The following is a 16,768-nucleotide window of genomic DNA, read 5'->3' as shown; positions in this document are numbered from 1 at the left end:
ATGAAATCAGATCCGAGGCATTTTTCTCTGAAACACTTTATTTTGCCACAGTAGTGCAAACTGTACACAACTGAACTTAAAAAGGGGGTTCCCTCTTGAAAGATCACTACTAGATAGTTTTGCATTCACAGGGAAAGAAAACAAACACTGATACAATCTTGAAACGAAACATCACCCCTGGGGCTAAAATGCTCACAGACATTCTGACTGTAACCTCTGACAAAAGTTTGTGAGTCATCATACATACAATTAGAAAGCAGGCCTGTCCAACTTCTTTTATTTTAGAAGGGCCAGATTTGAACAAAGGTGTCAGATTATCAGTGGGTTTTACCTGTATAGCTCAGAACTTAAAGTTAAAACAATGCACTTTAAAAAAAATGTTTTCTCAGAAATATATGGAAAATTTTTTACATCTTTTAATCTTAGAAGTAGGTTTCCAGTTTGATTCACGTGAATTTGTGACAAACAACAGACATAACTAATGGATGGGCTAATTATTCTACTGACAAATGACCAAAGGTCCATATTTGGACCATGGGGAACCAGGTGGTATGTTAACCAGGGTCAAATAAAAGGTGGGGAACCACTGCCTCATACCACCATTTGCTATCCCCTTTGTTCCTGTAACAATATTAACTTCCCTCTTGTGGCACTGATAAAGGATTATGTTATCCTAGCTCTTATTTACTGAAAGTCTATTTTACTATTTACTAACTTCAGTCTTACTGAAAGAGCACAGTGTTCCAAAAAATCCTTCAAACTAACCAATACTCAGATCAAATAACAGACACAAACCGAAAAACTTGAAAAAACCACATGACTGAATGCACACTAATGCCAGGGACTGTTTTCACTAACGCTGCTCTTCAATATCCTCTATGGTCTCTGGGAGGCACCGGTTGCGAGTCTCTGCCAGTGTCCTTGCCACTAATCCCCCGAATACAGCTGCAAAGCACAGGACGACCTGAGGCAGGTCCTTCCACACCTCATCCAGCAGGAGGATCATCGGAGCCACAGCTACGCCAAGTCGAGCCATGAAGGAATTGTAGCCCATACCATTCTGCCTAAAGACAAACATTCATTCATGTACTCACGTCAGGGCTCTCAAAGAGGAGTTTAATCACTTTTAGGAAGGACAGGATAAACACAAGGATAGAAAGGATGGTATGCTGTGTTACCTCACTACAGTGGGATAGAGCTCAGAACTGTAGAGCACAATGGTTGCAAAGGACGCTGAAGAAAACCCTTTTCCAATGACGGCTACCACAGTTCTGACAACAGACATGTCTGAAAACAGGACATCAGTAACTGAGGGGTGACTTCTTTTTGTCTAATAATGAAAATACTAGAATTCTTTATATTCCCGTGTAGAATTACTGTAATCTCTGTTAACAGTTGCATACCTTTAGGTACCACAATGTTGATTCCAAGAGAGACAGCAGCCAACAACAGAGCTCCCACCTCAGTGGATCGTCTGCCGATCTTATCCAGTAAGAAGTAAACAGACACCTTGGCTGGGACCTCGATCAAAGCGTAGGTAAACTGCGTGAGATAGATGTTGAGCCCAAAGCCTGTGATGTTGAAGCTGATGCCGTAAAATGTGGTTGCCACACAAAACCTGGAGGAAAAGTGGAGAGGGTGGATACAACAGATCCAATCAGGACTGGTCATCTGGATCATCTGGAAAACTGACTCACTGAGTGAAACACAAGATATTTTACAATCTAAAATGATCGAGCACAGTCACATTGGGAATACAGACCACAGTGTGCCAGTGCTCAGGGCCAGTTTCCTCATTTTGGGTGTGCGCATGAGATCGAGGTATGAATAGGCCCGATCTCTTTTCTCAGTCACAACAATGGTCGATAACACCTGAAAGAATGCAAATAAGAATTAATCTTTAAACCATGTCATGATTATAGGTCACAGGATATTAGGCCATACAACTCCTTGTTAGTTTTCTGGACCTAACAATCATCTGGAATATAAACTAACCTCTGTCTTGAGTTTATCAACCGCCTTCTCTGCTTGGTTCATTTTGGCGCATTTCTTCAGATACATCTGAGCCTGCTCCAGCTTTCCATTGGCAATGAGCCACCTTGCAGATTCTGGCATCCACCTGATTGTAAAGTAAAGACAGTCTGTACTCTTGATGGTAATGAATTTCATTGCATGTTTACATTGAAAAGAATATCCTCTTGTGATACAAACGTCTATACACTGGCACCTGGCAATATGACCTACCAGAGTCTCTATTTTCATAACTCCTGCCATCTTCTCTAAACTTTATAATAATAATACAGAGTGAGAAGACTTTAGTGAGCCATAGTGGTGTCCTTCCTTTAAGGCAACATGTAGAAAATGGCATTTTGTGTAAGTTACAAATCCCAGGTCTGTAACAATTTGTCAGACGTAACGTAGGCGCTGACTTCAAACAAAAGTCATTCCATCATGACAATGTTATGTGTTGAAAACGTGTATGTTGAACTAAACATGTCTGTCTTTTGCAAATTTAGCTATTCTCCACTGAAATGATCACACACCTGGACACAGACAAGTTAAAGTCTGTGTGACAATTAGCGAAGACTCTGTGCAATGTTTCCACAATGTTTCATCTCAGTTCGTGACACATTCTCTGATCACCAGGATCCGAAGTTCAGTCCTTAATCGACTCACTTCCTGTGCAAAAGCCATGCTTGCAGGCCGAGTTTGACCTGCAGGCTTCAATTTAAGCATCCCTGTGTTAAGCTGTCACTCGCAACTGGGCCTCCGTTGTTGGCCATATAAGTCATACCTCCATGTGATGATGGCCAAGATTAAAGGTGAGGTGACGCTCACAATTAGCCTCCGCCAGTCAGTAACAAAGTAGGCAATAAGTGCAAAGACTGCGTTTCCAAATGTCCAGGATAAGCTGTCAATCACTCCCACCAGTTTCCTGTGCTCAATGTCCACCCATTCCACACCTGCAAAGGACAAACACGTCAACAATTGCGAGGATCAATATTAAAAAAAAAAAAAAAAAAATCTTGTTTGATTTCCCGTAGGCCTGCATTAGGTAGCCTAAGCTTCTGAGGCAGCAGTTTGTAAAATACAATATATAATTACTGAGGACTGATGAGACAATGACGATGCCAGTGATACAAAACCCTGTGAAGAACCTCAGCACGGCAAACATCACGTAGGTTGTAGAAAAGGCGCTTGCGACAGCAAAAAGCATCCCTGACACATATGACACCATCAGCATGATCCTTCGGCCAAACCTATAGAGAGTCAGAGTCTCAAAATTTTTGTTTTGATTGATTGAAGTTGAAACTTTTTAATCAAAGCTATAAGCAGAATGTTAAAAACCTGTCACTCAGACTCCCAAATGTCATGGCTCCAAACATCACTCCGATAAAGAAGATGGTAGCAGTTGCTTTGTTTTTCCCTCGTCTGTCACACACCAGGTCCCACTGGTACAAAAAACAATAAAGAGATCATGAGTGATTTCTCTATCAAATGTGGTCATGATGGTAAACAAGTACATTTGACTTTCTTGTCTTACAAATGATAAGAAATTTAGCACACCTCTGAGGTCAGCGTAGACTTGAAGGTGGTGTTATCGTACACCCATCCGGTCTGGCACGGCACTGTCGGTAGTTCAGCAATGTCGGAAGAGTTGAGCAGCAGATCATATTGAGGCCCTGCAAACATCTCACAGGAGCTTGGAGTTCCATCCTTCTGGACTGGAATACTGACAATAAGCTTCTCTTTGTGGGATAAATTCCTAAAAAGACCTCCGTCATCCATAGAGCTGATGTCGCAGTGGTGAGAGGGAACAGCCGCCACAAAGTTGTTTAGCATGAAGTGGCAGGGCATTGTGAAGCGCCCGATGAAGCTGATTACAATAATCATTATCTGAAATTTTCCAAATCCATTAATATCGGCAAGTACGTTCTCGAACTTCATTGTGGCCTCCCACCGTGTGCTGAATGTCTTCCTTTTAAATTGAAAAATCAATTCCTCTGTCTTCAGTCATTCACCACAAACAAACAGACGGCAAATCTGACTGTGAGACCTGTACAGGGCAACCTTTGGCATTTCAGGGGCTGAACGTTAACAGCTGAAATTGGTGAATATTTTATTTCACCTAACCACTAAAACAACTTTTGCTTGAATGCGAAACAGCCTGAGTGTGTGGGAAAAGTAAACGCAGGATACTCTGTTTGTGACATGAGTCATCATTTTATTGCACCTCACTTAAAAAATATCATCTTTGTATCACATTACAACACAAAAAGTAGCCATGAATCAGCCGCAGTGTAATGCATATTCTGTTTACATCTGTTTTTTAATAGTTTATAGTAAAAATTTATTTTCTCATTTATGTTTTGTAGTTTCAGTAATATCCCTTAACATCATATGAGGTACTTAATCAGTACTTACTTGTTCTCTTCACAGCAGTGATACCGATTAGAGCTGAAACCATTAGTCGATTACATTGAGTCAGTCTGAATAAAAACACCAACTTATTTGGTAATTGGTTAATTGTTTCTCTTACTTTTGAAGCGAACTATATCAAATATTTGCTGGTTCCAGCTCCTCAAAATTATGGAAGGTGATTCTGGAGAATAGTCAATTGTTGAGTCTTATTCCCAGCCATCAAATACCGATGCTTTGGGTTAGAATTTTGGGTTGTATACTGACCCAATGCGTTCTTTTTTTACCACCTGGGAATGAGACCCAATAATCAACTACCTTTCCCCATATTTGCCTTCCCTACCTTTAAATGTAAGGAATTGTTGCTTTTCTTTAGTATTTATGATAGTAAATGAAAAGTCTTTGGCATTTGGAATGATGGTTAAACAAAGACACATTTGAAGACGTCGCTTCTGGCTCTGAAAAAAATTACAATCTTTTTTACAGTTCAAAAACTAAATGATTGATTGATTAACCCATAATAAAACTAATTACTAGTTGCAGCCCCATTCGTGATGTACGATCAGATACCCAAACTGACTGTCCTCTGAAACATTAAAAAGTCTCATCCTTAAAGCTACATTATGTAGAAATTGGCATATTGTGCAATTTCGCACCACCCACAGTTTCTGCATGCAGCACCACTGTTGATAATACTCATAACATCATAACAATGTTTGTGTTGAAAACTTGTCTGTTGAAGTAAACATGTATGTAACGCTGTAATCCTCCCTCTCACTGAAATTTAACAGTGCAGAAACAAGTGATGGGGGACAGAGTCACCATTCACCCTGTTACAAGACACTGTACCATCAAAGCGATTTTGAAGCTGTCATTTTAAGGTTAAGAAGTTATATATTAAATATTATTAGGGCGGAGGGCCCTCCAGCAAATGCGGGCAAAAACAATACTTGGTAGACAAAGCCACACTTTCTAAAGAAACATGATCAGAAGGGAAACAGACACAGATGTAAAGACTGCAAAGGAGCTCTACAATAATCTGCTACCCCTGTGCAACAAAAACACGATTTCAATTCAAACCAGTCAGGGATCTGTTTTACTGAAGCAGCTTTTCCAGATAATTCAGCAAACATACTATTGGACATGGGTTTCATTTGCAAATTGGAAAAATATATCCTTCATTTTACCATTGAAGATAACCTACCATTATGGTGGCCCCAGGAGTTGGTTGTTGAGGGGTCCCCCAAGGAAAAGTGGTCCTGGGTCAGACAAAAAGATTTAAGAAAAAAATTATGTAAGAAGACCTCATGGAGTGGCACATGTAATGCGAGAAGTACAAGGGTAAATTGATCATCTACTGTGTGGAATTAAACGTGTAGAAAATTACACACAGTCCCAGGCTAAACACGTGCTCCAGCCTGATTTGACATTTGTACTATTTTGTCCAAAGTTATATAGATGAAACTTTTTGCTACAATTTTAATTGCGCCACTGATAAATGTTCGCACCAGATCCAGACACATTTTAGCTGATTTCTTAATGGATACAAGACACCTTGATTGTTATGAACAGGAGACATGTTAAACATTACACAGAGCAGAAATACAGTTATGTCTGACTAGTTTGTATGTGTCTGCTTGCCTTACTACTGCTTGACCAATGATGCTGCCTGCATTTTATCTTCCAAAACGAAATAGAAAGTACATTTCTTCAGTGGTGGAATGGTTTCGAATATGGTTACTAGTATTATTGTGGCCTGTGACTGGATTTGAATCTCTTCAGATTGCAGCTATTAGATTTTGTGCTGACTCACTCAAGAAGTGTGTCTTGACGGATGCACTTATTGCAGCTTTTACACATGGAAAACACAAGATGGCACCCTTTTCACAAGATATTCTACTAGCTTACAATGTCTTCATGCTGTGACAATACTCTGCTTGCATCAATAAATAGAATCCTTGTTGTCAGTGGCTAAAGTTTTCTTGCTTTTGAGTGCCAGGTATGCTGTAGTCACATGAAAAGTAGGCCAGAGGTGAGAAGCTCGGCAGTAACTTTTCCCTTCTTTGTTGTTAAACAGATAACCTTAAATCTGATGGAGAAAAATCATTCCTTTGAGGACGACAATGTCAACATCTTGGTCAGAGAAGACAGATTGTTTAAAAGAGGAGTGAAGGAATACATCTATGTCGAACTTGAACGACTGCCTTTGAACAGAGGAGGTGGACTACGACATTACTTATCACCCACAATGCAATACTGAGTTCTCTCCCCAGACAGCTTAACAACCATTCACACCTGGGCTCACCTAGCCTGGGCAACCCACATGAAGGCTGGTTTGACCAATGACCCACAAATGGCCCTAATGACCCAAGTAGATGCAGGTCAATGTGCCTCTTAACATGGCACCACACTGCCTTGAAAGTAAGCCAGACCATAGTCAGAGGTGGTCTGAAGCTTATATTGGTTATTAAGACACGTTGAAGTCAGCCCTGAATTATGCACACTGCAGTCAGGGGTACTTAAGCAGAGCAGCACATATTGTGGGGAAACATTAAAGGAGTAGTTCGCATATATACTCTGCTGACTTTAAACAACTGAAGTTTTAGTGTAATTGACTAACTTTAATAGTTTGTAGTACAACTACGTAGGGATTTAGCTTATTCTGGTTGTAAAATGCATGTGTTAAGTGAATTTGTAATGATAATTCAATTCATAGTCGTGTTCTAAATTTAAAGTATTACAAATGTGTATATAAAGAGTTAAAAATGAGGAAATTCATGAGTAAAAGAACATATAATACCTGAACATATAATAACTTATGGCAAGTAATTATATTTTTTGTTAAAACACTTACTTTGTTAAAACAATTTATTTTCTTGCACTAAAAGTATATCCTTAGTTTTTGGTTGTACATTGTATGATACACTAAATGGAGAAAGAAGTTAATGAAAACTTACAATTCTGCACTATTTGTGAAGGTTGGTGTTTTGAAGGACCAGATTTACCGACGAACTTAGTGGTGGCAAGCCCAGATCAGCAAGACTGTGGACGTTTGTGGATGCGGTGTGGCCTGACGTAGGACCTGCAGGCAGGACGTCCTATTTACTAGATTCATTCACTCTGCTCTGATAAGAACATGCAGACACTCTACCTGGATAGTAGCAGTAACCAACACCAAACACACTTCAGGACACCAAGAACTGATCTTTTGAAACTTTTATGACTCCTAAGTCGAAGGAGATTTTCAGTTGGAGGGTCTCACTCAGAGAGACTTATTCTTTTATTTTTGTTCATTATTTTTAAAACTCTCTGTTTTATTTTATTTTCATACAAACTACAGTACTGGGAATGTTCTGCCTATTGCTGAAAATGCTGTAAAATTGTCAACTGTTCAGCCCAGTACCTACTCCCTTTGTGAGTTATTTAAGGTTTACTCCTATAGGACCTAGACAGATGTTTGTGTATCTTCTACCCCATGATAAGAGAGGACTGAACAAAGTAAAGCATCGATAATTTATTCTGATTCTATTTACAAAGAAAAGAGATAAACTTGAACACTGTAACACATTTTTGCTATAGTATAATTGTTAATATTGTTTTAGTTAAGTCTCTGTGCTTTCCTTAAAAAATTGTCTTACTATTACGATACTTACGATACATACCTGCGTTTGTGGATAGAAGAGCTTAATTTGTCCAGTGTGCTCACCACAGCAAGAAGTAAATCTAGTTCTTCTTATCTTTGAATGTCCCAAGTTTTTGTTAGTTACTGATTGTCCCTAAATGTTATTTTCACCCTGTTGGCTTTTACTGCTGGGCTGGTTCTCAGGCAGACACGAAACATCCGTCTGCCAGACACTATTGAGGATGTGGAATAGACAAGGTGCTGGGCTTTGTTTTTGATTGCATCAAAACATTTAAATGAGAGATATGTTATGAGATAAAGATGTTTTTTGTGTTTCAGAAGGAGATCAATCTCACACCTAGGTGCAAAATTCAGCTTTGAGCTACTATTGGTCAGGATGACAGACCCCCCCCTCTGACCAGAGAGTAAAAACTCAACCCAACCTTCTCCTGTAACCAACAGCACATTTTCTTCAAAGACCGGTTACGTTGAACTGGGCATAGATTGCATAGCATAGCATAGCATAGCATAGCATAGCATAGCACAGCTAAGCACGGGACTCATCAACTCTGGTTGATGTAATGCACACATGTTACAATTTATGTCCCTGTCCACTGTTTAAGTGTTTTGTGATGTCAGGTCAGGTTAGTGGTTGTTTGCTTTCCTAGACGGCTATCTCGACATTAGTTGAATGATGCTTCACACAGACTCAGGGTCTTTGTATGTAACTAACCATCTTCTCTAATCTCTTTTCAACTACAAGATTTCTTGTTGAAAATAAAGTGTAAATGCTGAAATGCTATTGCTGGAAATTCAGAAATTGCAATAGCCATGATATGAACCACTGATCTTGCAGTAGAGGGCACTTTTAGAATGTTGAATAATTAATCAATGACATATTAAGGAAGGACGCCTGCATTACAATCCAATAATGTGAACCAACTCAATACTTACAGGGGACGTATTGTAAATTTGTTGTAGATCGAAAAACAATTGCTCTTTCTTTTTAGATATTAAATTCCAACTACTGAAGCTACCAAAAATAATGAAGAACTATTATTAAAGGATGATTCAGTGATCTAATGTTCAGTTAACAGTTAACACAGCCATCACCTGGAAATCAGAGAAATGCATCCTGTTGTTGACAGATGTTGGTTTGATGAGCACAGGATTCACATTTATTGCTTAAAGTAGACACTTGAGGGATATTGGTGTGCTTAAATGGTACAACAATGTTGACTGAAATGCCAATAGAGTTGACTCAAACAACTATTTCATGAGATGTCTGCCCTAAGACAATCATTTCTGCGTCAGTGTTAACAAAATTTTAACTAGACAGGCTTTTTTGCACTTTGGTATAGTGGACTCATTAGCAAATGATTTATTTTTTTTGTAAAATATGTCAAGATGTAACTGATTTAAGGGCAAATGCAATCTCCCTTGTTAACCAGATGACCCAAATACATCCTCTGTGTTAACCTGCAGCCCTCCCTCCATCCACTAGTAGCAGAGTGCAGGGGCAGAGATGTAACTTAGCTGTCAGATTTGTCTTAACTCTAATATGATCTGAACTATATGGTGCAAATGCTCAATCCTTTATTAGCAAGGTCACAGAAGAGTAAAAAGAAAAACACTGTTGCCTGTGGCTTTCCCTATCTATCATTCACTATAATATTTCTATGATAATCCAAAGCATCCCTGCAGCTGAAAATACATCCCCATAGCAAACCACCTCTAACTACAGATCTGGGGTTAGAGTTAATATTAAGCTGGGTTAAAGTTTGGGTCATACCCCTGTTATAAATTAACATATAATCCACTGCTTGTCAGACTACAAATGCACATAATCTCTCAACTGACCACTGACCAACAGTATGTAACAGAGCACAAAAGTAGCTCCTTGTCATATTTTGTGCTCTGTGATATTTTCTATAATTTCTGCAGGGTTGCATCATTCATTTTCAATATGAAGTTTGATGATATCTTGGCAGAGGTGACAGGCTTTGGAAGATTCCAATTAATGACGATCTTGTTGATGACAGCTGCTCGTATGACTTTGCCTTTTCACTATCTGCTGAATAATTTCATTGCGGCGGTTCCCTCTCACCACTGCAACATCACCTCTCTGGATTATGGAGATGCTTTTAGGAATTTATCACATGAAGAGAGACTTATTGTCAGTATTCCAGTTCAGGAGGATGGGACTCTAAGCTCATGTCAGATGTTTGCAGAGCCTCAGTATCATCTGCTGATAGACTCCTCCAATGTCACTGACCTACCCACAGTGCCATGTCAGAACGGATGGGTGTACGATAACACCACCTTCAAGTCTACTCTGGCCACAGAGGTGAGTTAAATTTATTTACATTTACAATGAATTTAGCTATATTAATCCCAAGTTAACCACTTCATTCTTTACTTTTCTGTGTGTTGTGTGTGTTTACGCCATAGTGGGATCTGGTTTGTGATAACAGAAGACTGAACAAAGCATCGGCTACTATCTTCTTCATTGGAGTCATGCTTGGAGCAGCAGTATTTGGTTATTTGAGTGACAGGTATTCATGCCTTTAACTTTCAGACTTTTAACACATTTCCACCTTTGGGTACATGGTTAAATAACACTTATCTATTTGGATTTAATATTAATAGTATAATCGTTGTCAATATAGTTTTAGTTTACATAGGTTAGGTCCTTAAAAATCTGTTAACTCTGCAGACAGTGTGCTTATAAATAGAGGAGCTTAATTTGTCCAGTGTGCTCAAAATCGTAGATACACTAAAAAAAGAAGCAAATGTAGTTCTTCTCATTTGGAGAGTCCAAAGTTAAAACTCAGCTGACCGAAAATGAGCGACAGTTCATCTCCACAGACTGAACCTGAGCATATTTCTAACCTTTACCCCAGCCATGAAGTGAACCCTAATGCATGCTTTTAATATCTCATGAACAGACTACATTACACAGTGTAGAAACGGTATAAGCAGGACTATATTGTGATATGTTAATATTTAGTATCATGACTACACCTTCTTCTGAAGTTTCTATTTATTTTCTATTTTTTTATCAAACTATAAATGACATGACATATAAATTACATGACCTATTCCATAGATTCATCTGTAATTTGTTTTACAGGTTTGGCAGGAAAAGAGCACTTCTGGTGTCCTATGTGACATCCACCATCTTTGGATTTACAAGTGCTTTCTCATCTAATTTCACAATGTTTGCTGCCATGAGATTCTTTACAGGACTGGGACTTTCTGGGACAAGTATGGTCACCGTGGTCCTTTGTGAGTTTTATATGCCAGTCTTTTTCTTAAAGTAACTCACAAAAATGAAGGGAAAAAAGTAATTAAAACAATGGGAAATTTAGCAAAATAAAATTCACTTGTAAAGTTAAGTTGAGGTGACACAATCTTCTTCTTTGCCATTATATTGTGTTTTAGCTTAAACAAATAAAGAAATTACCTGTTCTTGTTAATGTGTTGTTTTTGTAGGAAGATTTCAAACAGATATTTTTTATTGCTAACCCTTTTCATAGGTATCGAATGGATGGACATTAAGCATCGCACTGCAGTGGGTATTTTAACTAGTATGGATTGGAGTATTTCTACTGCTTTATTTTCTCTTGTGGCCTATTTTGTGAATGACTGGAGGTACCTGACCGCCACTGTAACCTGTCCAATGTGCCTTGCCATAATATGTTTGTGGTAAGGAAGAATTAACAATTGATTGTTCAGTTTTTAAAGTATGAAACTGCGCTAGCATCAGCCAGACGTATTTATGGTGTGTGATGCTTCTTCTCATTGATAGTATGACTTGTAGTTTTATGGAAGCAGCGGTCTGACTCATGGGTTTACATGAAAAAACACAGGTGGCTCCCTGAGTCTGCCAGATGGCTGATAAGTAATGGAAAGGCGGAGAGTGCTCATTTTTACCTGACCAAGTGTGCAAAAGTCAACGGCAGAGAGCAGTTCATGGCTGACCTAAAGCCTGAGGTACAAAACTTTACACAGTCTGATCACTTCCAGTAAGTTATTAATACCAACTTCCACTCAGACCAAAGTTTCCTTCTTCCTCTCCAGGTTCTGTCCAAAGTAATACTTGTTGAAAATGAAAACAAAAAATATTCATTTTTGGACCTTGTGAGGACCCCCAGAATGAGGAGACTGGCTCTACTTACTGGAATTGTGTGGTAAATATAATACATTTCTTTGTTTTAAATGCTATTATAAATATAAAATATAATCTGTACAATCCATTTGCTTCATATCACTCACTCAACCTAAGAAGAGGATTACAGCATGAACTCCTCTGTGTGGCAGTAGTAAATTACCATTGAGTGAGACAGTTGGTTTGGCACTTTATTTTACACTCATAAGATGCAATAAGCCACACTTAGTATCAAATTAGACAAAACCTACAAATAATGTGGTCTTTATTAGACAGCAAACAAAGATAGTTATACCCTAGAAATGCTAAAAAGACATAATAAGCAGTCATTTCAATCAAATGAGGCATAAACTAGAGTAATACACAGTTATACCAAACGTAAGCCAATAAATTGTAACAGGATGAATTTTATATCAAATTAGATAAAAAACTAGAAATAACATGGTCTTTGTTAGACAGGAAACAAACATTGTTAAACCCCAATTAAACTAATAAGATGAAATAAGCCAAAATGTTATATCAAATTAGATTACAACTAGATAAACACACAGGATAAACAAATAGTAAAACGTGGATTATAAACCTTAGATCTTAATCAGGCTGTCCTTAAAGACTGTATATGATGCCTTATTACACTTAAAATACACTTTACTATAGAAACCAAAAAGGAGATCCTTCCAAATTATTACCCTCTGTTTTGCAATTACAAAAAATGCAATGCCATATGAAATCCAAAATATAATTATTAGACTCTATTTCACCCTTACTGCCAAATAAAACTGTTCACACTGCTCCTGCTCAAGATCGGCTGTTATTTGACAAATGTAGTGCCATATCATTAATGGTCAGATAAAACACAGAGTTTTGGTGAAAGATAACACAGGCTTTCTCAAACACAGTTTCACTTTATAACTGTGCACTTCATTGCTAATGACAATAAAACTGTACTGTAAAATAAAATGTAACTATATTGTAGTCTCTCGAAGCCTGCGCTAGCGTGGAGTTAGTAGGTAGGCTACTAGTATGTAGCCACCTTGTGAGCATCTTAGTAGACTTTCTTAGAAGTTCAATTGCTACAAATTACAAGAAACTGTACTGCAAAAAAAGCAAAAAACCCAACTTTATCTCCAACCTGTTAGACCCTTCATTTTGCTGTACAGTTTTAATTCAATGTGCAGCAAATTAACCATTTAATTAAGTCTAATAAGGTGCTAAGAAGAAAAAATGTGGCTATATACTAGTCTACCAACAAACACCTGTTTGGTCTCTAAATATAAGTATATATTCAATATAATTATTTCTAAGTATAGTATTTTTAAGGTCTGATATAATGCGTTTACTAATTACAGAATTATTTAGATTAGGGTGTAAATGTTTTCTCTAAATTTAAAATGTGTTTACTTAGGTTATGATTGTCTTTGTTTGCTGTTTTATAAAGCCCATATTGTTTCTAGTTTTTGCCTAGTACTTTTTGTCAAATTATTCAAAAACTAGAAACCATCCCAACACCATCTCAACAAATAATAAATACACTGGACTTTTGCTCTCTCTCAATTGGATATTCTGACTTTGTGGCAAGCCTGGCTATAAGATGAGGCCATAAGATGAGACTGTTGTTCACTCATGATGGACTAATATGGACACATGTGCAGACACACATGTAATCTGTATGTACTGTCTAGAGCTTGAATTCAGCTCTGTATGCTACTGCTGTAATATGTTTTGTCAAAGGTCATAACAAAAGAAAAAAAGAGAAGAAAAGAAAAAAGTAATTTGCAAAAGACAAGAAAAGATCAGAATGCAGATTTTATACTGTGGGTAATGGGGGCGGGACTTGATAAGCTTTGGCTTCTCCCGCTTTTCCCTTTCGGCCATGTGTGTTGTATTATTTGAACAATGATGAAATGTGATGCTTATGAATTGACATGCCCGAAACAAACAACATAAATAAATAAATATAGTTTATAAGTTTATAACTTCTTGTACTCTAGAATAAAGTGCAACACTGTATTATAACATGATATTACTGAACCCTTACCCAACCGACCTTGCACATTGAGAGTTTAAGTAATCTATAACAGATACCTGCTAGCAAATTTAGAAACAAATATCTTATTGGGTGAATCTTTGACTAAAAATAAAAACAACAACTTTTTGTTTATAGGTTTGCAGTGGCCTGTACGTATTATGGACTCAGCTTGAAGATTGACGGCTTTGGGGTAAACATTTATCTCACACAGTTCATCTTCGGGGCAATTGAAGTGCCAGGAAAAGCCTTGATCTATTTCAGCGTGAAAAAAATTGGCCGAAGGTTTAGTCAAGCTGGATCACTCGTTTTGACTGGACTGTGTGTACTCTGCAACATCTTCATCCCTCGAGGTAAATCAGTTCAAGTGTGTGTCTCTTTAGCCGTGTTTCCACCGAAGGACCTTCCTCTACGGACCTAGTAGTACTTTCTGGAGTAGCACTGGAACTTTCGGGCTGGGGCTTGAAGTACTGAACATTTGTGATTGGTCAAGTAAGGGCAGCATTTATTTAAGTCAACACCTCTAAAAAATCTGCGGCCACACGCCAGTTCAGTTTTGATTCATTATGCTTCGACACATTAACATGCCGTTACAGCAAAAAGAATATGATAGATGGACCAAAGATTGAGTCCAGGGCATCATTTGCGTTTAGTTGTGTACTAAACTGAAGTGAAAACAGCCATCAGACGACTCAGTGAGCTAAATCTTGCATGTCTTTGGACCACAGTGGAACCTTTTACTTAACTGAAAAGTAGTTTCTGAGACTAAAAGTTCCAGGTCCCTTCCATAAAAATGTGGCTTTTGAAACAGTAAGGGCCCTATCTTATCCTTGGGGCAAATGTCTTTGTTAGTTTCAGACTGACGCAGTAGTCATTTTCACACCCAGTGCACACTGTGTAGGTAGCAAAAGCACTTGTGCCCATCTGTGCGCCCCTGAAAGTCTTGGTCTAGAAGGGAGGTGCGTTCAGAAACATAGATGCCGCATTGCTATCTTGAGGCAGCTGAACGAGACAGTGTCATAGACCAACAAAAACCTTGTCTGAGTTCAAAGGTGCTGTACTTTTCCTGCTATGTAAAAAAGCTCATATTTGGAGAGTGAGATGCACCCACATAGATGGTTTCAAAACACTTATGCACTCTGCTTCAACAATCAGAGAGGCTGCTTTCAGTCATTTTAAACATGACAGCAAACATCATGGCACATTTTAGCAGATATACAAAAAGCCGTGGTTATAAACTTGACAGGACTGAGGAAACTCTCAAGATCAGCTTTTGGTATACACTTCAGCTAAACACTTAAATTTTTGATGTCTTCAGAAAAAAAGTTGAAAACTACTTTTAAGGAATGTCTTAGTTCTGAATGGACGCATTCTACACGTAGTGGTTTAATACATAGACACCATGATTTGAGTTAAAATGTCCTCATGCAACTTTTTTGTTTTTCAGATAATGGGGTGTTTCGCACAGCTGTGGGAGCTTTGGGCAAAATGTTGGCCGAGGCAGCTTTTACAGCTCTATATCTGTACACAACTGAGCTTTACCCCACAGTAATGAGGTCAGCAAACTAATATAGAACTTAGATTGTGCACATTTAAAATCAACATCTGTACAGAGGACTTTTCAAAAAAGCAGGTTTCCTGACACATCTAACGGAACACACTGAGAGGGCCTAATACGGAGAAAAGAAAGGAGTTGCGGTTCTTTCCTGGAGATGGTTGTTTCTCAAATGTTACCGCAATGTTATATTTTTGGTACCACAGACAAAATGGATTGGGTTACTGCTCCTTCCTGGCCCGGATAGGTGTGGCTTTGTCTCCCCTGATCCAACTTCTTGAAGAAGTATGGGGCCAATTACCGAGCGCTATTTTCTCCCTTCTGGCTTTTGCTGGTGCGCTGTCAGCTTCTTTTCTTCCTGAGACAAAAAACATCTGTCTGCCAGAGACCGTTGAGGATGTTGAACGGACAAGGTACTTGGCTTTAATTTGATGTGCATCCAGTCAAACAAGATTTATGGTATAACATGAAGATGTCTTTTGTCTTTCAGAAGAGGGTCAATCTCTACAACTGAGGAGAAATCTCCATCCTGAGATTTGTCTTCAACTCAACCAAATTGCTCATCAGTCGAGATGCAGGACATATAAATAGGAGTATTATGTTAAGACAACAAAAGACTGTACATGCAAGTGTTACTGATATATGTACATGTATAACTTTTTCAATAATATGATTAAATATTTTGATTTATGGTTGATTTTTGTGTTCGCTTCAGTAACGAGGATATTTCCTGAAATAAAGTAAAAGCTATGGGGGCAGTAGTTGATTCTAAAACCAGAAGACAGTCTGAGAATTAACAGGTCATCATAAGGTGATGATGTAGTGGGCTGATCAACTGACTCAAGACTGGCAGGGGACTTGGTATAAATTTATTGAAATTTGGAAAAACTATTATTAATTTTCTTGCTTTATATGCGGGATGGTGTGTGATGAATTCAAGGGTAAGACACTGCAAACAACCACATTTTAGTGGTT

General features: G+C 38.3%; 2 protein-coding genes across 2 annotated transcripts; one reads left to right on the top strand and one right to left on the bottom strand.

Moving 5' to 3' along the window:
- Nucleotides 1-26: 26 nt before the first annotated feature.
- LOC115565984 (solute carrier family 22 member 7-like) lies at nt 27-7,432 on the bottom strand. Its single transcript, XM_030391752.1, has 10 exons — nt 7,377-7,432; nt 3,568-5,678; nt 3,349-3,452; nt 3,106-3,260; nt 2,795-2,963; nt 1,996-2,119; nt 1,763-1,872; nt 1,404-1,618; nt 1,179-1,287; nt 27-1,064 (listed from the first exon to the last, which is right to left on the bottom strand). The coding sequence occupies exons 2-10, from the start codon at nt 3,946-3,948 to the stop codon at nt 854-856; spliced, it is 1,578 nt and encodes a 525-aa protein (XP_030247612.1). The 5' UTR covers nt 3,949-5,678; nt 7,377-7,432; the 3' UTR covers nt 27-853.
- Nucleotides 7,433-9,887: 2,455 nt separating this feature from the next.
- On the top strand, nt 9,888-16,421 carry LOC115579745 (solute carrier family 22 member 7-like). The gene is made up of 10 exons (XM_030413390.1): nt 9,888-10,388; nt 10,493-10,596; nt 11,175-11,329; nt 11,581-11,749; nt 11,914-12,037; nt 12,125-12,234; nt 14,377-14,591; nt 15,686-15,794; nt 16,000-16,206; nt 16,284-16,421. The coding sequence occupies exons 1-10, from the start codon at nt 10,008-10,010 to the stop codon at nt 16,324-16,326; spliced, it is 1,617 nt and encodes a 538-aa protein (XP_030269250.1). The 5' UTR covers nt 9,888-10,007; the 3' UTR covers nt 16,327-16,421.
- The last annotated feature ends 347 nt before the right edge of the window (nt 16,422-16,768 follow it).

The sequence above is a fragment of the Sparus aurata genome, chromosome 1 (assembly GCF_900880675.1).
Source record: "Sparus aurata chromosome 1, fSpaAur1.1, whole genome shotgun sequence".
Classification (NCBI taxonomy): Eukaryota; Metazoa; Chordata; class Actinopteri; order Spariformes; family Sparidae; genus Sparus; species Sparus aurata.
Note: the sequence above shows the minus strand (reverse complement) of the source record. Positions and strands in the feature narration are given on the sequence as shown.